The sequence below is a fragment of the Pygocentrus nattereri genome, chromosome 23 (assembly GCF_015220715.1).
Source record: "Pygocentrus nattereri isolate fPygNat1 chromosome 23, fPygNat1.pri, whole genome shotgun sequence".
Classification (NCBI taxonomy): Eukaryota; Metazoa; Chordata; class Actinopteri; order Characiformes; family Serrasalmidae; genus Pygocentrus; species Pygocentrus nattereri.
In genome coordinates this window covers 26,137,684-26,163,129 of record NC_051233.1, presented here as the reverse complement: position 1 = coordinate 26,163,129, position 25,446 = coordinate 26,137,684, and the positions used below count along the sequence as shown (strand labels likewise).

At 38.9% G+C, this 25,446-nt stretch overlaps 1 protein-coding gene across 2 annotated transcripts; it reads left to right on the top strand.

Annotated features, from left to right (window-relative positions):
* Window positions 1-1,889: 1,889 nt before the first annotated feature.
* alg9 (ALG9 alpha-1,2-mannosyltransferase) lies at window positions 1,890-24,481 on the top strand. 2 transcript variants are annotated; one of them, XM_017699897.2, is made up of 15 exons: window positions 1,890-2,198; window positions 3,969-4,158; window positions 5,771-5,905; window positions 7,185-7,255; window positions 7,472-7,560; window positions 8,268-8,403; window positions 10,281-10,368; window positions 11,997-12,102; window positions 15,313-15,435; window positions 16,434-16,588; window positions 17,001-17,130; window positions 17,654-17,801; window positions 18,627-18,756; window positions 20,843-20,973; window positions 23,573-24,481. In XM_017699897.2, exons 1-15 carry the CDS (start codon window positions 2,050-2,052, stop codon window positions 23,694-23,696), a joined length of 1,905 nt encoding a protein of 634 aa, XP_017555386.1. In that variant the 5' UTR covers window positions 1,890-2,049; the 3' UTR covers window positions 23,697-24,481. The 2 variants fall into 2 exon arrangements, with proteins under 2 accessions (XP_017555386.1, XP_017555395.1); XM_017699906.2 differs by having other exon boundaries at window positions 1,892-2,198; window positions 4,023-4,158.
* The last annotated feature ends 965 nt before the right edge of the window (window positions 24,482-25,446 follow it).

Below are 25,446 nucleotides of genomic sequence, written 5' to 3'. Positions count from 1 at the left end.
TTTTTCTGTAGTTATCTATTTCTCAATTTGTTTATTTCTGTATTATGTATAATGTTTTATTAATGTGTATGTCCGTTTATATATTTTTTCTCTATAGTTTTATGTCTATATTTTTAACAATTGCTCGCTTTATTTACTGATTCATTAATACGTTTTTTTCATGAATTCATTTATGTATTTCTTCATTTACGTGGTAATGAGGGTTTATGTTTTTCATGTTCAGGCTTAGCAATCAAGTATGTATCAAGTGAACACTACATACACACTAGGGGGCAGTGAGCACACTTGCCTGGAGTGGTGGGCAGCCCTATCTGCAGCGCCCGGGGTTGATTGACATGCCCTTTATTATCATAAGGACAAGGAAATACAGAAATAAGTAAATATATAAAAGAATAAATATTGAAATGAATAGTTATGGAAATAAAAGTAAGAACATATAAATAACAAAATCAATAAATAATCTGAATAGACGCATGTAAAGGTTTTATTTATTAATATATTAATTTCTATGTATATTTATTTTTAGATTTATCATCATTACTCTTTGCAATTCTAATTCATATATTCATTTACTGAGTAACTTGTTTTTAAGTTTCTGTATTCTTCTTGCCGGGCGGCACGGAGGCGTGGTGGGTAGCGCTATCGCCTCACAGCAAGGAGGGTCTGGGTTTGAGTCCCCGGCTGGGCGACCACAGTCCTTTCTGTGTGGAGTTTGCATGTTCTCCCTGTGTCTGTGTGGGTTTCCTCCCACAGTCCAAAGACATGCAGTCAGGCCAATTGGACATGCTTAATTGGCTCTAGGTGTGAGTGAATGTGTCTGTTTGCCCTGTGATGGAATGGTGACCTGTCCAGGGTGTATCCTGCTTTTTGCACAATGACAGCTGGGATAGGATCCAGCACCCCCTGCGACCCAGGAGAAGTGGCTTAGAAGGTGTGTGTGTGTGATTGCCATCTAGGTAACTTTTGCACAGGCCACATTTATGTTTTACGTTTTCCCAATATGCTGAATTCAGTAAATACACAGTGATTGTTCATTTAAATGTGCAATAGTGTGTTCTCTGTGGAAAACAGTGTTAGCTTATTTTTACTTAGAAAATCAACAAAACGTACCTTTCTGAAAAAAAAACCTATAGAAGTGTTTCTGTTGGTGCATAAGTTTTGTAATGTGTTTTGGCTTTTTTAATGGGTTGATATCACAATGTAATGAATATTGTTCTTGAAAACTACTGTCGTTGCACATAGTGGAAAACAAACATATTCCAAACCCAATACGTAGTGTCTTACAGGAATTTTCCTCCAAACTTCGCCATATCCTCTGAATTATGGAACCATAAATAAATAACTACATAAATCAATAAATGTCTGCATTATTTTTTTTCTTTATATATTCAATTATTTATTATCTACTTATACTTGTGTCATTGTTGGTCCTTCATACTGCAACAGGAGGTCGCTAAGGCAAATGCTAACACGAGAGTCATGAGACTGGCAACCCAAAGCTCACAGAAGCCCCAAGCTTTCTCAGATGAGTTTTTATTTTACATGTGAGATGCATTTCAAGCATATTATTGCATTTGAATTGTATTTCAAACGTTAAAGTGCATAAAGCAAAACATCATTTTTGTCCATTTTAAATACTTATTTTCTGTTTGAAAAAAAAAAAACAACATTACACATAAAAACTCACTCGCACTCACTGGTAGATTTCCATATGTGTGTTGTAGACTTAACGAGTAATGGTTTCATCACCACCACTGTAAAGAACCATTTCACAACCAGCCGTTCGTTTACATCCCGACAACCGAATAATTCGGAAATTCGGACGGATTCCCCTTTAACGGAAATAACGCTCGGTTACATGTCCACGGTGCGGCTCGAACAACAGGGCAGGATAAACACGCGGGTAGTTAGGTGATCTAGACAGATGTGAGGTTTCTGCCTGTGCGACACCTCGACTTTTAAAGCTGCCCCAAACAAACATGGCTCACGGTGAAAGGAAAGCGTAACGTTAGCCGCGCAGGACGCCGCCATGGTTTTCCAGTAGTAAACATGGCGACGAAGGGGGTCCGCCAGCGCAACAGACGGGGGAGCAAACAGGACGCCAACAACGTCAACAGCAGCTCAGTCGGCGGCGAAAACCGAGCGGCGAAGGACGAAAAGGCAGCTGACGATGGAAAATCCAGCGAAACACGGAACGAGTGAGTAACGCAGAGAGCCGGTTAGCCGCTGAAATGCCGAGCTGCTTTGCTGAGTGACAGCTCAGCTCAGCTCAGCTCAGCGGCGATGAAACCCAACGTACTGACGCGAAGTGCAGAGTTCAAACTCCACTAAATACACATTCCTCCTCGAAACCGACTAACTGGGAACTCGAGTAACGTTACACCTCAGATTTATTCGGCCGTCAGGTGTTTCCTCTCGAGTGTTTTAGCCTCTAAACGAGCAACGTGTAACATCGGTTTCATTCATTCGCGACGCTTATGTCAGCTTCCTTCGCCGCCAGTTTCCTGCTGGGAATTTGGCGTTCCACCTTAAATGGTGCAGCAGTTACATTCTGGGGGGAACATTCTGGGTGCATTTAAGGTGGAACGTGACACTTCGAATTAGCAGCTGAATAGGAAGACGACTCCATTCTCCTCCTCCTCTCTCATCAAGGAGCTTCTTAGCCAGCTGGGTTATTCAAGCTTGCTTGGAGTTACTTATGCACTGTGTGTCCGGCTGCTGGACATGTCTTCACTGCCTAATTACATTGCTCTCAGTTTTGGCCCCTTTTTGTTTATATTTTTTTATTTTTAAATGAACGGGAGTCCTTGTGTCCCTTGTAGACGCATGGTGACGTGTTCACGTTCACACAAGTGATTCAGAGTCACTTCACTGTTCACCTGGCCAAAAGCACTAAAGGTTTCACTTGATTCCTGATTGGTTGAGATCACAACGTAAGGGATCCTAATGGTGACCTGTGACTCATCCTAGCTGTATTTATTGGGATCTAAAGGTGTCTTATAAAAAATGTAATGGTGACCAGTAAGTCATTATCAATTAGAAAGCAAGGTCTTCTGATTTTAACCTTAATGGTTCAAATGCTCAGGAAGCTAATAGATGCATGTACATGGAAGATGTGGTGAAATTGGTGATTATGTAAGTGGGCAATACAGAATATAAATAGTAAACAAATAATTATTATACACAGCGACAAAGTATATGACAAAATGCGTATCCCCAGGATGTACAGCTACACAAATCAGGTAGGATAATATCTAAACAGTCTTTGAGAGTGGTTTGATGTGAAGTGCTCCATTCTGGAGAAACTTACAGTCAGTATTGTTCACAGTGGTGGTGATAGGAACCAGGCGTCTGAAGGGCTAAGAATGTCTCTTAAAAGGCGTTCACAGAAAATTATTGCATAGAATGGTTATCAATACATTGCCTGGTCCCTGAGACAATGTGGTACGAGAGCTTTAAGAATTTTTAGCCCTAAAATTTACTTTTTACAGTTTATTTATGGCAGAGTGTTCTAAAGCAAAATAGTCCCAAAAAATGTTTCAAATTCACCACTATTTTACTATTTTTATCAACATTTAAAGGTAAAACTGGTTGTATTTGCTAATTTAACCATAGGCACCCAAAAGTTTGCAATGTTTGACGGTGATAATAATTTAAGATCATATCACTTAATGGCTTTTAGTTACATTGCAACAACTGAATGAAAGCTTGAAATATTGATGTACTTCCTTTTTATTGGACTGACTTATAGGTTGTTGCAATCTGTTACACATACCATAAGAACAGTGTAACATATACAAGAATATGGGTCAACATTAATACAGATTACACAAGTATGAAAGGCATGATTTAAATAGCAGCATAACTCTCTTAGGTAGTTGTTGTATTTGGCAGCAGTGCTGTTTTGATATTAGTGGCATAACCTTATCCACCCTCCTTGCACTGTCCCCCCACTGGCTGCTTCTTAGATCTTTCCCAGATAAGCACATCACCCCTTATGCCACACCCCTCTACCATTTTAGGTCATCTGGTAAAGCAGGCCAGGTGTGGGCCCCGGAAGGTTCCACAGCCTTCAAGTGCCTGGTGTCTGCCCGCTTCTGTGCTGCCCTACTCAGCAACATCTCAGACTGTGATGAAACCTTCAATTATTGGGAGCCGGTGAGTTTAACTAATTGTATGACAGTGTTCAGGCAGCATAGTGCCGAAAAATTCTTTGCTAAAACTTCTTTTGTTCATGTTTTTTTTTTTTTTTTAAATATAAATATGATCCCCCAATAGCTTATCTACAAACGTGAACATTATTGAACCATATGGTGAAACTTGAGGTTTAGGATTAGTGTTAGAGCCAGGGTTATGCCTAGGTTTTGGTTCTAGGTTGAGGTTAGATTTAGGATTAGGTAAAAATTTTATAGATATTTATTTACACTATATGGCCAAAAGTATGTGGACATTATTGAGTTCAGGTGTTCCAGGCACACCCATTGCTCACAGGTTTATAAAACCAAGCACATAGCCGTGCAAACTCCACAGACAAACATTGCCAGTTGAATGGTTTATACTGCAGAACTCCGTGACTTCAAATGTGGCGCTGTCATAGGAATGCCATCTTTGCTGCAAGTCGGTTTGGAGAATTTCTGCCCTGCTAGATCTGCCCCAGGCAACTGCAAGTGCTATACTTGTGAAATGGAAGTGTCCAAGAGGAACAACAGCTCAGCCACAAAGAGAAAGACTATGCAAACCCACAGAATGGAGCTGCTCAGTGCTAAGGTGTGAAGCATGTAAAAAAAAAAAACAAAAAAAAAAACAACAAACATGCTCTGTTGCAGTGCTCTGCTGACTCAATAACTGCAGAATTCCAAACCTCCTCTGGTATTAATAAACAAGCACAAAAACTGTGTGCTGGGAGCTTCATCGCAGAGTTTCCATGGCTGAGCAGCTACATACACGCCTTACATCACCAAGCACAATGGCAAGTGTTTGATGGAGTGGTGTACAGCATGCTGCTACTGGGCCCAGCAGCAGTTGAAGCATATTCTGTGGAGTGATGACTCACGCTTTTTTGTCTGGCAGTCAGCTGGACAAGTCTGGGTTTGGTGACTGCCAGGAGAACATTACCTGCCTCATTGCATTGTGCCAACTGTAAAGTTTGGTGGAGGAGGGATAATGCTGTGGTTTAGCCTACACCCCTTAGTTCCAGTGAAGGGACATCTTAATGCTTCAGCATATAATACATTTTGGACAACTGTATGCTTCCAAGACCCTGTATATAAGACTGTGCCCATGTGTAAAAATCATAACCTCATTGAACACCTTTGGAATGAACTAGAATGGAGATTGCAAGTGAAGCCCTCTCATCCAGCATCATGCCTATGGATTTATAATGGAAGGTCATAAAATCTCCTGTAGGTGTCCCAATACTTTTGTCCGTATAGTGTAGATGTGTTGGTCAGGTATCCATATACTTTTGACCTGGTCCTTGAAATCTGCCACCCTGGAGAGTTCAGATCCAGTACACCTGGCTCTAAGATTCAGATGCCCCTAAATGCCTTGATTACTTGGATCAGGAGTGTTATATTTAAGTTGGAGCTAAACACTGCAGGTTGGCAGATCTCCAGGACCAAGACTGAGCACCCTTGCTTAAGGCTATACAGTGTATATATCTGTTAAAGCCAGCATGAGCATCTACAGAGCATCTACAGTGGACCACCATAAAAGTGTTACCCTTATATTTTATATGTGATTAATTAGCACTTCTTTCCTTGTTCTTTAGACACACTACCTGCTTTATGGAAAAGGGATGCAGACATGGGAGTATTCCCCAGCCTATGCCATTCGCTCTTATGCTTACTTGTGGCTCCATGCCCTTCCTGCTTGCTTTCATGCCAAGATACTGCAGACCAACAAGGTAATAGAATTAGCCTCCATCTGTATTTTTAGGCATCTGTGAAAATTATATTTAAAATGATTTATTATAATATAATAATGTTATATAGTTATATAGTTATAAATTATATTTTATTGGCAGTGTGTTTATGTCCTCAGAAAACTACTGATATTAGAATAAATCAATACAAGATGTAATTATTTTAGATGTCAGTGTTTATTTAACCATTTCCAAACCTCTCTTTATTGTAGCCCACTACTAATTGTAGTTATCATCCAATACCTGCTTTGGCTACTTAATGCTTCATTGTGTTAAATCACTAGCTCACAACAACTCATCTACTTTTTACTCTTTATTTGTGTTTATTTGTAAATAATGTAATATAATATGGTGTGTGATGTAGGAATAAAACCCTGCATCTCTGTTTTTTGTCTTTTTTTTTCTCATGAATTAGAAAATGGCAGGTATCCTTTACCATATATTAAAATTTAATGTTGAGTGGTCCAATGGAAATACTCCTGGAAAAAGTGAAAAAGGAAATGGAAAATTACTTGGAAAAAAATCTTGTTTCATTAGCATCTATTTACAGTTAAGAATGGGTTTTTTTTTTTTTTTTTTTTTTTGCTTCTCCTGTAAATGTAACTTTTTGAAAATACAAGGTTTTGCTTAGACAGTGACAACATAGTTATAGCATCAAACTCAAGTGTTTCATAATAATCAATTCTTTTGAATTCAAAGTGTCCTTGTTGTATTCAATTTGATTCCATTTATATCATCAGATCTCCCTTAACATATCAAAGCAGTTTTACATACAATATAAAATTCTTCTTAAACAGAACCTAGACTTCTTGGAATTGTGTTAAACTGGTTATCTACATATTTAAATGAAACACAATATTTTGTACTTGACCCACTTCTATCTCCACTGGGACAGATTAATACTACTACTACTACTACTACTACTACTACTACTACTACTAATAATAATAATAATAATAATAATAATGATAGCATAGGCTCCTTCTATGACTAAGGAAAAAACAAAAACCTTCTTCACTTTAGCATCTTTAAAACTAGCTCTTACTATTTTACTTACTTTTGCTGATTTTTTTTTAAATTAATTGTGTTTATCTTATTATTTTACAATTTTACCCATTTTCTTTATTGTTTTTTTTGTAACCTATTTTACTATCATTAGTATCCCTGTTATTTATTTATTTATGTATTTATGTATTTATTTTATCTAACTATTTCCTTTTTGACGTAACCCGCTGTTATGTTCTCTCCTGTTGTCTTTCAGGTCCTTGTGTTTTACTTTCTCCGCTGCGTGTTGGCATTCACTTGTTGCGTCTGTGAGCTCTACTTCTACAAGTGAGTGCATTGAACAGCTTATTTCCACTATATTGTGATTGGGATCAATGTAGAGGAGGGGGGTACTGGTAGGACAATGTCTCATAATATGAATTTTACTGCAATGAGCCTAAAGATTGTGAACAACAAACAGCCCCATAACTAGGCAACCATTAAAAGTCACTCTGGGAGATGATAAGGATGCTGTAAAGCGCTATGATTGTGTGCTAATTGCAGGGCAGTATGCAAGAAGTTTGGTCTGCATGTTGGCCGCCTCATGCTTGCCTTCCTGGTCCTGAGCGCAGGGATGTTCTGCTCTTCTGCAGGTATGTACATCAGCAAATAATATACACAGGACACAACTAATTTTAAAATATTGTCTCAGATATTGTTACAGATTTCAAAAAATCTGACATAATTAATGTAAGCCTTAATAAACTTTAATAATAATATATATTTAACAGGCGATGAGGGATTCCATAAATCACAGTATGAAAAGAAAATGTATCGTGACTTCCAACTGACGTTAAGCCTAAAATCTTAGCCTTCGAAATGATATTTAACCTTCAATAAAATAAATATTACACAAATTCACAGTGTTGATCTCTCAAACGTCTAGTACTTGGCATGAACCTTAAACTAGACAGCTTCATGCAAATGTTTGGGTGCCCCTGGTCAGATGATATTTTGTTGATTTTTGAGTCAAAGTAAGTTAACATGTCCTCTACAGAGAAAACTCTTCGGCACATTTTAATATACAAGGTTTATTTGCTGAATTTAATACATTGGGGGGGGGGGGGGGGGGATTGTGGCCTGTGCAACTTCATAGCACATTTAATAATTTATGCCCCCCCATCGAATAGAAATTGTGCACTTACAAGATTGTGTGGGTAATTATCAGTCTACAAGAGTGAAATGCAGTATGTTGGGGGTGCCATCTACCAAGCTGGACATAAAAGTAACATGCTCAAAAGACATGATATACTCATTCATATATTCAAATCCTGTATGTGTGTTCATGTTGCGTGCACAGCTTTCCTGCCCAGCACTTTCTGCATGTACAGCACAGTGGTTGCTATGACTGGCTGGTTCCTAGGGCGACCCAGTTTGGCTATACTGGGTGTAGCAGCAGGGGCAATTGTGGGCTGGCCCTTCAGTGCTCTGCTGGGGTAAGTGCAACCTGGAGGAAAACTACAATATTTTTACCATATAACATATTGTGATAGGCAATATATATATGTTGCACTAGTCAGCTTAAAGATCGTCCTGCATTATTTTCATCAAAATAATTTACTTTTCAGTGCTTTGATTCTCAGAACGCTCAAAGTTGTGGTTGCTGTGGTTGGTCAAGACGCTCACTGCACACATACTGTGAACTATATATTTCCAAAAGTATTTGGTCGTCTGCCTTCACACACACATGAAATTCACTGCCATCCCATTCTTAATCCATAGGGTTTAATATGATGTTGGCCCACCCTTTGCAGCTATAACAGCTTCAACTCTTCTGGGAAGGCTTTCCACAAGGGTTAGGAGTGTGTTTATGGGAATTTTTGACCATTCTTCCAGAAGCGCATTTGTGAGGTCAGACACTGATGTTGGACAAAAAGGCCTGGCTTACAGTCTCCGCTCTAATTCATCCCAAAGGTGTTCTATCGGGTTGAGGTCAGGACTCTGTGCAGGCCAGTCAGGTTCTTCCACACCAAACTCATTCATCCATGCCTTTATGGACCTTGATTTGTGCACTGGTGCGCAGTCATGTTGGAGTCATCCATCGGATTGCCAGATGGAGAAGCATTATTTGTCCCTCCACAGAACACATCTCCAGTGCTCTGGAGTCCAGTGGTGGTGCTTTACACCACTGCATGCGATGCTTTGCATTGCGCTTGGTGATGTAAGGCTTGGATGCAGCTGCTTGGCCATGGAAACTCATTCCATGAAGCTCTCCACGCTGTTCTTGAGCTAATCTGAAGGCCCCATGAACTTTGGAGGTCTGTAGTGATTGACTCTGTAGAAAGTTGGTGACCTCTGCGCAGTATGTGCCTCAGCATCCGCTGACCCTGCTCTATCATTTTACATGGCCTACCACTTCATGGCTGAGTTGCTGTCATTCTCAATCGCTTCCACTTTGTTATAATACCACTGACAGTTAACTGTGGAATATTTAGTAGTGAGGAAATCTCACAACTGGACTATCATGGTACCATGCTGGAATTTACTGAGCTCCTGAGAGCAACCCATTCTTTCACAAATGTTTGTAGAAGCAGTCTAGGTGTTTGGTTTTATACACCTGTGGCCACGGAAGTGATTGGAACACCTGAATCCAGTGATTTGTGAGTGAATGGTGAGTGAATACTTTTGGAAATATAGTGTATGTACAATATCAGTACTACAAAGACCAATATTACAGTAATAATTCACAAACAATACATTGTGCAGCCCTAAAGCGTCTACATATGTAGATTTGTCCACTAATATGGGAATTCTGAACTCATGCTAATATATGATATATTTGTCATGTGCATATCTGCTGAAGCAGATTCTGATGCGTACATATTCATAAAATGTAGAAGTAGGACTACATCTACCTGGATTAGCCATAAATTTGAAGAAGGTTTCAAGTGCAGTAAAATGACTAATATGTTAATATTTTTAGTACAGAAGCCCAGCATTACCTAAACATTCTGCTCTTCCTCAGTACAGTATATACATCAAGTATCAATTAGAAATACTGTCAAGTCTAAATTACTGTCTGATGCTGATACCTGATACCGATATGATTCTGATATTACTGTGCATCCTCGTTTCCAGTACAGAGATTAATTTATATCCTGACAAAATGAAACCGCATTGTGCTGTTAATACAGTATTAAATACAATATTAAAAGGTCTCCTTAATGTGGGGAAATGTCTCCTAAAATTTAAACATAAAACCAAGTAAAGAAGGTTTTTATACAAAATAATAGAATGAATGTTCTATTCTGGCATGCATGGAACTTCCCCAGGACACTATGAGATTTCAGCAGTGCTCTTTTGTGCTTTGCAGGATACCCATTGCTTTCGACCTCCTCTTGCTGAAGAAGAAGTGGAAAAGTTTCATTACATGGACGCTTGTAGCCCTGGTGCTCTTTCTGGTAAGCAGAGATGTTTCACTCTTCCATCTGTGACAAATGCTTAGTTAACAGTTGGTCTGAAGAGGCTAATTTTGGTAGTTTTCCTACATCATAATTAATTCTTGAATGACGATAGACCAAATAAGACCAAAGAGGACAAGAAGTTGTATTACAAATTGCAGGAAGATGGAGGGTAATTGAATAACATATATCTTCAATATTTCAAGCACAAAGTATCATAATAAAGAGAGTCAATAAACGTTTATTCACCTTCAGCCATACAACTTGGCCAAAAGTACATAGATATGCCGTAATAAAGCAGCGTTCATGCCGTCACACGAAAAAAGTTTTGCATACGTCTTGGCTACTCATTTTCTATGGAGCTGTTTTTTGCTGCCCTGTCTTTGTGGAGTGACCCAACACAAGTTTAAATTTGTTAAACTTTGACCCCTCATTGCACTGACCTTCAAACCCACAGATAATGATTATGGGATAAATTTTTTGTCATCCTGTTGCTGTAGAATATCAAAAAACATATGTCATTTGGCCAGCAAATATTAAAGTTTCACAGAATTTGGAAATACTACAAATAAAGCACTCAATGTCTCATTACATTTTGTAAAATAGAAACACATGCAGGAATGTGGTGCCATTTTGAGCAGCCACCAAATATAATGTGCTAGAAATACTGCTTTTGTTAAGTAGAATATATGTTGTTTATGTACTTGAGACGTCAACATTGTGAGATTTGTGAAATGTTATTGACTTATTTTAGTAATAAAATAAATAATAATAATAAAGTATCAAAATATCAAATGAGGGGGCTCCCATGTGGCGCAACCATCTAAGCGTTGGCCCTGTCATCAGGAGATCGCGAGTTGGATCCCTGGTGATGCTACAGCCATCTGTAGCCGGAAGTACAAGAGAGCACGATTGGCCTTACTCTCTCTGGCGGGTAGGATGGCCCCGCTTCTCCTCCCCATCACTCAACGCGATGCTAGTCAGCGCAGGCGTCTGGTAGCTGACGTAACAGGTCTGGCGGTTGGTGCTTTCCTCCGAGCGCGTTCGGCTGTCCAGTGACGTTGCGTGAGCGGCAGTTCAAAAAGAAGCAGCGGTTGGTTTCACAGGTCTAGTAGGAAGCCTGTGCTAGCCCCACCCTCCTAGCGTTGGTGGCATCGTGTGACTGGGGGAGTCCTAAGTAGCAGATGGATTTGGAAACGACTAAAATTGGGGAGAAAATCGGGTTAGAAAAAATATAGTATTATGTAAGTTTATTTCATCAACCTGAGTGAGGAATATCAGCACTTGTCAAGTATTAATGACTCTGTGGGATAACATATTTGATAAATCATTGACAAATATATCAGTAAAGCTCTGCTTAACTAAAACTGTGGGTGGGCAGTGTGCTTTTCAGAGCATCTTGTAGATATTGTCTTAAAGAACATTCACTGACTACATGTTTCATTACAAAATTCTTCTTCTTTTGTCTTCATAATAACAATAATAATAATATCACTGTTGATGTAATTGTCATAATATTGTATAATTGATCTTTTTGAAAAAAATACTAACAGTTGGGCTCTTGTAGGAATTAATACAATATTTTTGCTCTCTTCACTTTTTTGTAATGATGTGTTCTTTTATTATAGGTCCCTGTAGTTGTAGTGGATAGTTATTACTATGGAAAGCTGGTGGTGGCACCTCTTAATATAATACTGTACAACGTCTTCACTCCTCATGGGCCGGATCTCTATGGTAATGCCACTGCATATTAAACCTCTCCCATCCATATCGTATTGTAAGACAACCTGAGTAAACTCAAAATACAGTTTTTAAATCATCATTTTATTTATTGAAGGAAAACGGGTATCAAACACCAAAAGTGTGAAAATGTCATCCAATTAACTACATTCAGTTGATAATGATCAATTAATCTAGACGCACCCAGGTTTGATTACTGCCTATATGTCAAATCTCTTAAACAGAAGCTTTCCAGGAATTTGAAGTAGGCTAAAAGGGCTCAACAAGCAGCATACTATGCCATGATCAAAAGGGATTTCTGAAGAGAAAAGAAAGTAAGCTATTGAAATGTATCAGCCTGGAAAGAATAACAAAGACATTTCTAAGGCTCTGGGCTCCAGTGAACCACAGTAAGAATCATTATCTCCAAATGGAGAAACTTGGTACCGATGTAAATCTTACTAGAAGTGACTGAACCACAGAAATTCTTGAAACGCACAGAGACGGCTCATCCAGGAAGTCACAAAACAACCTAGATGAACATCTAAAGAGCTGCAGGCCTCTGTCCCTCAGATAAAACTTCATCTGTTTTTATGGCTGAATTTTCTGAGCTAATTTCCACTCATATTCCTGTTTATTCTGATCTGTTGCTGCTTGGTGACTTTAATATTCATGTCAATTCTGGTAACTGTCTCTTTGCTGAAGAATTTCTTAATGTTTTACAGAGTTTTGGTATATCTCAGCATGTTGATTTTCCTACTCATAACAATGGCCACACTTTGGACATTGTTTGCTCTCTGGGAAAAACCCCTTTTAATGTGAAAGGCATTGATCTGTGCGTATCTGAACATAAAGCGGTGTTCTTTGATTTTCAAATCAAATAAGTTATTGAGCCCTGTGAAAAGTTTCCCCATGGTTCCCTCAGCTGAACTTTGTTCTCGGTTCATGAACTTTTTCAATCATAAAATACACACAATTTACTCTCAGTTTCAGCCTACGGCAGCTACCCCAAACATTCTACAACTATTTTCTCAGTTCAGCGGCAGTTATTTTTCTACGTTCAATACTGTAAACCAACAGTATGTTTCACAGATTATTAATTCCTCAAGGGCAACTACATGTCAGTTAGACCCCTTGCCAACACAGCAGGTGAAAGCCTGTTTGCCATTTATCTGTCCTTTTATTACCAGGGTTATCAATGCTTCACTTAGCTCAGGAATGGTCCCAGCTTCTCTGAAACTGGCAGCTATTACTCCAGTTCTCAAGAAGCCTGGCTTAGATCCTGAGAATCTCGCAAATTATAGGCCCATCTCTAATCTCCCATCCCTTGCTAAACTGTTGGAGCGTACAGTAGCTGCTCAGTTAACAGAACATATTGTATCATGTGATCTGTTTGAGGTCTTTCAATCAGGATTTAGGAGGAATCACAGCACAGAAACTGCTCTTGTTAGGGTTGTCAATGATTTGCTGATGTCAGCCGACCAAGGACTGCTGAGTCTGCTTGTCCTATTGGACCTTACTGCAGCATTTGATACAGTGTGTCATAGCCTTTTACTAACTCGTCTCAAAAATATATTTGGCATAACTGGTACTGCATTAGCTTGGTTCCAATCATATCTTTCTGGTAGGCAGCAGTTTGTTTCAATGGGAAGTTTTCGATCTGTGACACATGCTCTTTGTCACATGGTGTCCCCCAGGGCTCTGTTCTTGGGCCCCTGCTTTTTATTTTGTACATCCTTCCACTTGGTAACATCATTAGACATCTTGGGCTGCAGTTTCACTGTTTTGCCGATGATGTCCAGATATACATTTGTACAAAGCCTTCTCACATCTTGCCACCTAGTGCCTTGCTGAATTGCTTAACTGACATGAGGGCTTGGCTGGTGGAGAACTTCCTGAGCCTGAATAATAAAAAATCTAAAGCCATCATAATTGCTTCTTCTGCAACAGTCAGGAGGCTTAGTGACACAAATGTCTATATCCTTGGTTTTGTTGTCTCTACCTCTACATACGTGAGAAATCTTGGAGTAATTTTTGATTCTACATTATTGTTTGAATCGCACATTAACAACACATGTAGGACAGCCTTTTACCATCTTGATAACATTTCTAGGATTCGGTCCTCTAGCCTCCACTTGAGGTCCCACATTTTAAGCTAAGCACCATTAGTAATAGATCATTCTGTCTCGTGGGTCCAAAGCTGTGGAATGATCTGATGAACTGCGAGCTTGTTCATCTGTTGATGTTTTTAAATCCCGACTCAAAACTCATCTTTTTAAACTAGCATATGGTTGATTCTGTGTTTGTGTTATGGTTTTGTATGTGTCTATGTATGTTTGGTCATGTTCTTACTTTTTTATCTACCTTTTTTTCTTTTATTATTTATTGTACAGTGTCCTTGGGTTTCTTGAAAGGCACTTTTAAATAAAAAATGTATTATTATTATTATTATTATTATTATTATTATTATTATTATTATTATAAGGAAAGTCCTCATGATTCCACCAGTAGAAAGAGACTGGGCAAAAATGACAGCCATGTGAGAGTTTCAAGGCGAAAACTACTGCTAACCAACAAGAACATGTAGCTCCTCTCACATAGTGTGATGGTGTGGTGATGCTTTGCCACTTCAGAGGCTGGGCAACTTGCTGTAGTCAGTGGAACCATGAGTTCTATTCTGTAAGAAATCTTTGAGGAGAATGTTTGTTCATCAGGCTGTAATCTGGAGCTCAACACAACAATCTGAAACAAGGGCTGTCAAGTGAACCTCTGAATGGCTCAAAAGAAGTAGTAGTAGAAGAAGGCCTAGTAAAAATCCCTTTGAGATGCTGTGGCAGGACCTTAAATGGACAGTTCATGCTCAAAAGCCCTCCACTAATAGGAGGTGTTTGGTTGCAGTCGTTGCTTCTAAAGGTGGCACAACCAGTTATCAAGAGAAAGGGGCAGTTACTTTTTTTTCATTTTCAAATGGGTGATGTAGGTGTTGCAAAATGTTTTTCCTTCAGTAAGAGAAATGATCATTTACAAGCTGTTTTTTTTTTCCCATAAATATACTTTTTGTCTTGTATATTTTGTTTCATTATCTAAAACCATTTAATATGGTGAATACCTTCTTTTTTATATATATCTTCTCTATATCTTCTTTTTTTCCATTCCTGTTGTATATGTCTAACCAGATGATAACACACTATGTTGAAGCTTGATTTTTCTTCTCGCGTCTTGCAGGCACTGAACCTTGGCACTACTACTTTGTGAATGGTTTCCTCAACTTTAACATTGTGTTTGTGTTGGCCTTGTTTTCGCTTCCCCTCACGGCTCTAATGGAGGCCCTGCTTCAGAGGTTTAATGGTGAGTGAGGTGTGTGTGGGTGTGTGTGCTTGCACATGCGATAGAGAGAGTGAGGTTGGGCACTTTCCAGTAACCGAACAGTGACTTCGAGTAATTTGATTAGCACTCACATTGTCAAACAAAATTTCAGTGCAACCATCAATAACCACTAACGGCACTGAAACCTCATGAAAATTTCTGAAAATTTCGTTTTAAACCAAGTGAGCAACCAATAACACTTTTAGCCCGTGATTAATCTTCCTAAATAAATTGTATCAAAGTACACTTCTCAAGTGACCAAACTGGCTAATTAGCTGTCTTGCTTCCTAGCTGTTGATTCTAGCTCCTAGCTGAAGACAGACAGCCCATGCTTAAATGAAAAAGCTCACCATTGCCCTCTAACCTTATAGCACCAATCAGAGGTTAGAACTTATGAAAAATTATTCATAAGACCAGTGTTGTGTCTAAATAAATGTATAATGTATTTTCTTTTATTTACTTTATTTTAATTTACCTTAACCCAACTGGTAAAATCTTACCCATTCACATTCTGTATTTTGCCATGTGAAAGCTAACATGTGGAAAAACAATCGCAGTAATCTTTAATCGATTATGCAATGATTGTGACAGGCTTATTTAAGAAGTTCATTTTGCCACCATTCTTTTTCACACTATTGTCTATTCTGAGCTCAACATCAGTTGATACTGTGGTGCTGTGACTTCTGCTCTTGTCAATATTTTTGTGATTTCAAACCAGACTGTGACATTTGCCCCACATAATAAAAGGCCTAACACTGACTCTATTAAAGACATTTAAATAAGCGTTGATGAGTTCCAGTCATGGGGGGCCAAAGTCCAGCACAATTTGCTGCTTCTCCTACTCAAATACACCTGAATCAAGTCAGCAGCTAACTGCTAGGTTTGGTAGGAGTACTAAAAGCAGGAAAATCACCAAACTATGCTGGACCCTCCAGGGCCACTGATTTAAACTCTAAATCCCATTCCCCCCCTCTCTGCAGTGCAGAACCTTGGCCGTCCCTATTGGCTCACACTGTCTCCCATGTACCTCTGGATGCTGGTTTTCTTCACTCGTCCCCACAAGGAGGAGCGCTTCCTGTTTCCCATCTACCCCCTCATCTGTCTGTGTGGGGCCGTGGCACTTTCCTCTCTCCAGGTAACACAGCACAGCACTCACAGCACAGTCATGCAGAGCATTCACACGTTCCTCATAAGCTTGTGACTTACAATAGGTTAAACTCAATAATAGCAAATAGACTGAAATAAATACATAAAAAGCTGACAAATTCAAATGGCATGTTTAAATTTGGTCCCTGAGGATATATATATATATATATATATATATATATATATATATATATATATATATATATATATAATTTTTTTGCTGCTTATTTTGTATATTTTATAATAACTACAGTACATATAAATACAGCAACTACCACAATAAGCAAATCTGCATGTAAGGCTGTTAAAATTCTTTGTTTAAAGTTTTGTAACTGCCAGCATCTTCTGAGCTGTATGGTTTGCTTGTTGTACAGTTTGTCCTCCTGTGTTTGTCCCTACAGAAGTGCTATCACTTCATGTTCCAGCGTTATCGTCTGGAACACTATACCATTTCCTCCAACTGGCTGGCTCTGGGTTCTGTGATTCTGTTCGCTGTGCTCTCTCTCTCGCGCTCGGTGTCTCTCTTCCGAGGTGACCACAACATTGTGCATATACTGTGTTCATAAAGACCATACAAAATAACTAAGCAGTTTAGAGAACTTTTCCTTTAACCCTCTTAATTATTAAGGGTCCATACTGTCCTAGTTGCAAAATTTGCATATTACTTTCATAGTAGTTACTGAATAATAATCCTTAATATTAGTAACTGAACAATAAGGAGTTAAAGGGTTTAAATGTCCCGCTTGTTTTTTGTGTTTACACATGGCTCGACTGTACTGCTCTAACTTGAATTGTCTAATTATTAGCGTTAGATACAAGTTTATGATTGGCGAAACTTTAAGGTCAATTTTTTTGACCTAATTTTTAGCTAAATGGCAGTTGAAGACAGTAAAGGTGAGCATGTACAAATAATAATAATAATAAGTGCATCTACAAACTTCTTCACCCAATAGTAAGTGCATCCTCAAACACTGAAGATTGTTTTATTATTTTTATGTTGAATTTTTACAAACTCTTGGTGTTGGTTGATTTGTGATATGTGTAATTGTTGCAGGTTATCATGCTCCTCTGGACTTGTATCCTGAGTTTCACCGCATAGCCAAAGACCCAGCCATCCACACAGTGCCTGAGGGCAGGCCGGTCAGTGTGTGTGTGGGGAAGGAGTGGTACCGTTTCCCCAGCAGCTTCCTGCTGCCCAACAAGTCAGTAAGGCCAGACGTGTTCAAATTATTTCAGTGTGATTTCACTCAGTGAGTCTCTTAGTTTGACTAAAATGCTGTTCAGGACATTTCACTAGAACTGTATTGTCTGTGTTAAGCCTAAGTCAGTTTTCTTTTTTTCTAGCTATTTTATCCAGGGATGCACAGCGATATCAGAATCATATCAGTATCAACTGATATTTGTTAAAAAAAAAAAAGTAAGATCAGCCTCAGACGGATGTTTAAATTTGACCAATATATCACGCTGATATTTGATGACATGTTTATTGTATTACAGAAAAGCAGAATGTTTAGGTGACATGATTTTATTTACAGCACTTGTAATCTCACAGAAATAAACTATGCTAATCCGTATAATTGTAGCCCACTTCCATGTTTTGTTTTTTTTTTTGTAAAAGTTTTGGTATCAGTTTTCTCACATTTTTTTGTTTGCATTCTGTTTAGCTGTTTATTTTAAAGATGTGAACATCTTTTAATGTGAAGTTAAAACAATTTATATTATTCATGAGTAACTTTATTCAAAAGCTGCCCCACGTTTTCATGTCAGTACCGTAACGCATAGTTTTTTAGTTCATAGGCAGAGCCTTATTTTGAACCTTGAATTTTAGAGCAGAAAGTGAGGCCCTCATGTCCCTCATGGCCACATGCTGAGCAGTTATGTCCATTGTTTTGATGTAAATGTGTCCCAAAATCTGAAAATCAGTGTGTAGCGTTAAAGGGGTTGAAAAAACAGTTGATCTGAACTTTTTTTTCCTGTTCAACTCTAACCTGTATGTTTTTTTTTTTTCTTGTTTGTCCGTCCCACAGCTGGCAACTACAGTTCATCCAGTCAGAGTTCCGGGGGCAGCTGCCCAAGCCTTATGCCTCAGGACCTGATGCCACACAGATCCTGCCAACAGACATGAACGACCAGAATCTAGAAGAGCCTTCCAGATATGTGAGTGACCTTCTTCACCCAACCCGCTTACAGCTCCACCCATCTTCAGCACACATTTTATTCGGCGTCATACAAGCAGCTTTCAAGATTGAATCACTATTTTCAGTAATATAAAACAAAATTTGTTGCAGACACATGTATAAAAGGATTATATTATAACGCTACTGCTCTACAACCTAAAAAAGGTGTAGAGATGTTGGATGCATGTGTTGATGATTAACAGAACTGTAGATTATTCCATTATCAATCTTGGTGATGATCAAATCAGGCAGACAGTAATTCCTGTGAACAGATCATAACAGCAAAGAATTTCTTTTTAGTAACTTCTTGTCTTTTCCATGATTTTGAACCAACTAAAATGACTTGGTTTATAATATTTCAAAATACACAGTGTATTATCATTGCCATAAATAAGCAACAGTTATTAAAATTCCAAGCTTTTGATCGGTAGTACATGTGAGTGCAGCGTTTGCTTGTTAGATCCATCAGTTCAAGCCATCAGTATACTGATCATATGGCCCTTAAAGCTTCACCAGATGTAAGTACTTGGCTTGTGCAAATGTTCTAGAGCCACATCCACTTACACAATCACACACAATCTTCATAATCAGTGCATTAATATGGGTTACCTTCATAAGAGCAGTCTCTTGAGGAACTCACTATCGCAAGATTGGTTGAGGTGACAGCTGTGTTTATCTGTGGCCGAGGGAACATCATGTTGGCTTTGAGAAATCTTCTCTGTGTGACGAGGGTTAGAATACAAGGCCGTATAGGAACAGCACTACAATATAACACAAGACACCATAAGGTTACTTCATATCGCAGTAATGCAAGACATGCAGACTTCAAAATGATTAGTGCTGCTGTTTCTTTCTGTTTTTCATTGCATAAACAGGTCGAGATTACTTAACAGCTCAACATGGATTAAGGCAAGAGTGTCATGATTTAGGCCTGGTATTTTGGGGGTCCTATGTTGACTTGCTACTCCAGCACTGGTTGGCTGTTATCTCACTTGCTAATTTGGTTATGCAGTTTTCCAAACATTTGAGATCTCACACATCTTCTTTTGTTTTTGGTTTGAGAAATGAGCAACAATTTACTCTTTCCTCCAAATTCTTGGGAAATCGGGCAAGTTTTCATGCGTTACGGATGTTCTTTGGCATACTGAGAAGTTTTTCAGAGGTGCTGTGGACATAGTTACAGTTGCTAGGCTATGAAGGACCAATTGGGTGAACTAGTTTGCAAGCATATCAAAGACAGAAGCTTGACATTTGGTGGTGAAGCACGCTAAACTGCCTTTTCCCTGAATTTGTGTTTGAAAGTCTACTTTTTTCCCTTGTAGAGAGAATGACATCATAATAAATTTAAGATGTTAGTTAGGGGGTCTCAGACCCCCCCAGGAGCCCCTATATTTCACACCTTGCATTAGTATCTGCCTTAGATTTTTCAGAGAACTACTCATATCATAGTACAGTATCTTATGAGTCCTTTTATGTTCCACAGATTTGATAGGTTTTATTTCTGTTCCTGAAATAATCATGACATTTATGAGAAAGTTGTGTGTGGTATTATTTAAGATGGTCACAATTACAAAATAATGACCTGATCACATTTAATTGAGCTATTATTTAAGCTGACTACAATTATTTTCTCCAGCTGTTAGCCTTCACAAGCTTATGGTTAAGTTGCTACAAACAGAATGTGGGTACTTTTTCATGCATGGGGTTGAGGCAGGTTCTCACTTTTTCTGAAACATCATGAGTTTTATCAGAACATGAAAAGTTCCAACTGGTACCTTTAGAGGGCACCAGTCAGTAATGTTTGTTTATCTAACCTCAAGCAGTGTCTCATCAGTTGAGAGCTATGGACAGCACAGAAATAAGATGGTTAGTCAGGCACCAACATTTGGCCACTTCAGGCTTGTACTTGCACATTTACATTCAGTGAAGGGAAAAAAAAAAAGATTTGTTAATCACAATTATTTAATTTATTTGCCAATTAATTGTCAGCTAGTATTATTGCAGTAAGTCAGGCTGCGTGTTGGTGGTTGTATGAACGGTCAGTGTGACATTCTCTCCCCTTGTAGGTGGATCTGAAGCACTGTCACTATCTGGTAGACTTGGCGACAGACATGGAAGCTCCTCGAGAGCCATGCTACGCAGCTAACAAAGACGAGTGGAGCGTCATTGCAGAAAAACCTTTTCTGGATGCTTCAAAGTAAGTTTTTTAAGAAAAAGTGCACATGAGCATGGATGTGATGATGATATCTATAGTTATGCTCATTTTTATTGCCATTATTGTCTAGAGGTGGGTAATGGGATAAAATAGCATTCAGATGAAAGCTAATGTCGACACTCAAAATAAATTCTCTTTTTCTCTCTTTAAAATGTTTGCTTTTGCAGTACAGTAGAACTTGATTGTGCAGAGGGATGCAGTGATTACATAAGCAGAGTGGGGGCAGGATCTAATTTTAATTTAAGCCAAAATAAGTAAATACAATGAATAAAATTAAGAGTATAGGGCAGATATTTTACAGATGCATCAGAGCACAAACAATGATTCTTCTAAATTGTATTTCAAATAGTGCTGTCAAAGTTAACGCATTAATAAAGCGTTAATGTGATAAATTATTAACACCACTCATTTTTCAAAAATGTTTTTAACATGTTTATTAGTTTGACCCTTTGAACCATAATTGTGCGCTGTATGTTGCTATGATGGAATCCATAATTGTAGCCCTCACGTTCAATCACAGCTTTTAAAGCACTTTTAAAGTGCTATGGTAGGCAACGCGCTCCTTGCGTGAGATCTATGGATAAATCAACAAGCAGCAAACTAACAAAGGCAACGGCAAAGTGTAAAGCTGCTGTTTCCCTCAAGAGCCTTTGTTGTACTTATTTTGTCTTGTCATAAAGCTATAACCATACACTGCTTTTTAAATGTTTCTTTAGGGTCAAATCTGAGCATATATGACAAATGTCATTAATTAAACTACACAAAATAATGTGGTTTATCATGATTATTTATTCAGTATTTTAATCTTTTGACAGCCCTACTTTAATCATATAATTGAACAAAGGTAAACCTTTATTCTCAGTGCCGCACTACCACATCCATCTATTTTACCTCATTAAAATGCTCATGTGTCTCTAAATATCACAAACAGGTGTGTTACATTAGGCATAGAATTAAGTCTTGCTGAAGGGCCCCCCACCACTAATCCATTAATACTCCTTTATGACATGAACACTTGTAATGCCTTGGCTTGTCCTACTGAGGGCGCCATAGACCATTATTAAAGTCCCATGACATCATCGCTTATGATCGTCTGAGGATCTTAGGTGGTTCTTCCAACATCTGCTCAACAAGGACCTGTCCTCTGGAAACGTCTTTCACCTCGCTTATGAATTTATAGTAATTACCTCCGTAACAGAGTCCATTACAGCAGTGATGATTGCAGTAATGGAGAATCAAAAGCCCCCGTGCAGATCCAGTCAGACTGTATTACATATCCAAAGCAATTGGCCTCAATTAACGGCTGCTGAAATTTGCATGTGCGGAGTGCCCTTGTTTGTAGAGCCCGTTCAAACTGTATCTGCTCCCTGACAGGATCAGTTCCATATAGCCTCCATGAACTCTCATTAGATGGAGACAAATCTGTTTTTACCCCACTGTAGTACTTCCTAGTCCAGGCCCTGCACCATTTTGTGTTTCTCTGCATAAACTATGCCTGCAAATAAGTTATTTGTGTAATGTATTAATCTTTTGACTATTCCTCAATTAACGATTTGAACCATAAACTTTCTGCTGTTTCTTCTCTGTGCAACTAGAGATTTCTTTAATGGTTTAATGAATCAATAGAAATCATATCACTCTCAACACATCTTGTGGTTCATTGCAATCTGTCAGAATAGACAATATAAAGTATTATAGAGCAATTTTGCTTCTAAAAAAAGTGGAATTACATGGCGTGGAAGAATTTTTTTTATTTTATTTTTTTCCTGCTACGCCGTCACTTATTCGAAAAAGCTATTTCCATTTTACCTTTTATTCATGAACAAATTTTCCAACTCGCCTAATTCTTGCAGCCCTAGCTCTAACACAGTGGTTCTCAAGTTGTGGGGACCCACTTTCTAAAGACTCCCAACTGACACACACAAATATGGCACATAACTCAAACATTTTGGTTTGTTGTACAATGATGAATCTGCGTACTAGAGCATGGATTTGCTACTTGAAGCCCTGGCACCCACTGACCTGCAGTTTCAATTCTCCCCTGCTTCACCATAACTTATCCAACTTATCAGCTACTCGTTAAAAACTTGTTGAGATGAATCAGGTGTGTTGTGTTAGGGAACAGTTGAAACTGTGCAGGGCAGTGGGTCTTCAGACTTGAGTCGGGAACCCCTGCTCTATAGGCAGGAAAACACCAATCTAACATTTTCCAAAGTGTTGGTGGTGTGCCATCCCAGTTTGTGACTGTTAGTAGTCCTTATAATGTTCTGCCAAATTCACACTGTTCTAGATTGTCACTCTGGTCCATTTAACATTCTAGAACATGAAAAAACAAACAGCTAGCATTGTGTTTGTTGGGGTATTTTGGGTCAGTGTGCCGTTGCCTTAACACACTTGATCCGACTAATGAGCTAATTGACTTAAAAACTGAGAAGTCCTTCCTAGAGCAAGGCAGACCTGAGTGGACAATGTGGAGGACAGGAGTACTTTAAGGCCAAGGTTGGGATCCCCTGGTTTGTTGAGGTCTTTTTGAAACAGAAGTTGTGTTTATTCCCTCTTCCTGTATGTTTCTCCTCCACAGATCGTCCAGGTTCTTCAGGGCGTTCTTCATTCCGTTCCTGTCCGAGCACCACACTACCTACAGCAGATATGTCATCCTCAAGCCCCGGCGGGTGAAACATGGCAGAAGAAGAACGCAGCCCTGATGCTTCATTTATTTATTTATTTTTTGATGATTGCATCCCTTCTTTGCTTCTTCTGTTTTCCACACTAAGCCTCTGACGAGACCCTCTGTCTGAACTCTGTATGAGAGCAAGTGTGCAAGAGTAAGAGAGAAAGCTTGCAGTGTCTGTTTGTATTATGACCAATTTGACTGTTCCCATCCATTGTAACAACCCAGGCCACCTGTCAGTTGCAGCACGGAAGCTTAAGCCATTTGCCCCTCGCTGGCCCTTATGTAGACCCATGCATTCCATGGCTTTTCTCCAGCCCCTTACTTTGCTATGTCCCACATAGTGCATTACTGCAGATATAGACCGCTCTCCAGCCTCTTTGTACCTTTATAACAGAAAGACACTCTGTTCAGCAACCCCTTTAAGGACCACAAGTCCCTTCTTCGCCAGCGTCCTGTGTATTTGTCCTCATGCTCTCTCGACCTGGTTTTGGACAATGAACTTCACTCAGCCCCAGGTCACAGTTAATGTCATCCGTTGTCTTGTTGCGATGTGGAGTATACATGGAATCTACTGATTGCTTGTCTTGTGCGTATGGCCCAGGTTCTCCCCCTTTTGCAGCTTCTTCAGCAGAAGAACTGGCACTAAAAACTGTGTCTAGTTCCGCCAGTTGCTCTATCTGTGAAAGTACATAAACTGGTAGGATGGTTGGTGGACCAGGGCGTGTTAATTGAGTGTTGATGTGTGGTCATGTCCTCAGAACAGTCATCTCAGTGTTAACTGTTTGATGGAATCAAATAAAAAGTGTGGAACAGAGACCCTTCCTGGCCTGGGTGACTAGAATATGCTAATGTGTACAGATCTCAGCCTAGCTTTTTAATTTTACTTATGACGGTTAAAAATGTAAGAATGTAAATCGTTTTTTTGGATTAGCGTGAACAGAATTCCTAACACTACATTATTTAAAAGTCCACTCTGCGTTCTAGCATGGCTAACAACAAGGGAAAACTAGTGGGAGCCAGTTAGCATGAGTAGTTGCTTTAACACTAACTAGAATCTATTATGTTACATTCATAATTACCAATATTAGCATTTTAGGTTTAGTGTGCTAGCATGGCTAACAAAGAAAGAAAAACACTGGAAACTGTACTTTAAAAGAATCGTTCACTCAGTGTACCTGCATGGCTAAAAGTTGAAAGCACACCAAGTGGGAGCTAGTCTTTTGCAAGAATAGTTCATGCATGCTAACATGGCTAACGATGAAAGAAACCCAGTGGAAGCTATTTTTTATAAGAGTAGTACAATGTTGTTATGGCCAACAATGAAAGAAAATGAGTGTGGCCTGTGCTTTAAGAGAACAGTTCAGCCAGCATGCTAACATGGGGGGAACAATATGGGGGAAAAACAATGGGACCCAATTAGCATGAGGGAACTTTTTCATAACACTAACTAGCGCCAGCCAAGTTACATTCATAATTCATTTTTGGGTTTAGCACTAGATTAGCGTGAACTGGATAGCTAATACTGCTTTATTTAAGAGAATAGTACACTCAGCTCGATAGCATGGCTAACAACAACAGAAAACCAGTGGAAGCCAGTTAGCATTAGGTAACTTGCTTAATGCTAAGTAGCCCTTATTAGGTTACATTCATAATTAGCAGTATTAGCATTTTTGAGGGTTGTAATACTTTAAGTTTCCATGAATTTTCAGTTCTCATGAGTAACTGAACCTGCATCTACATCACTGGACTTCTCTTTCAGGTTCTCATTGCCGGTTCTATAG

Bases quoted from the DNA above. Each gene is read 5' to 3' on its own strand.
- alg9 (XM_017699897.2), top strand. From the start codon at position 2,050: ATGGCGACGAAGGGGGTCCGCCAGCGCAACAGACGGGGGAGCAAACAG. The intron at 16,589-17,000 runs GTAACACAGCAC...TTGTCCCTACAG, and splicing joins TGGCACTTTCCTCTCTCCAG to AAGTGCTATCACTTCATGTT. The intron at 17,131-17,653 runs GTGACCACAACA...TAATTGTTGCAG, and splicing joins CTCGGTGTCTCTCTTCCGAG to GTTATCATGCTCCTCTGGAC.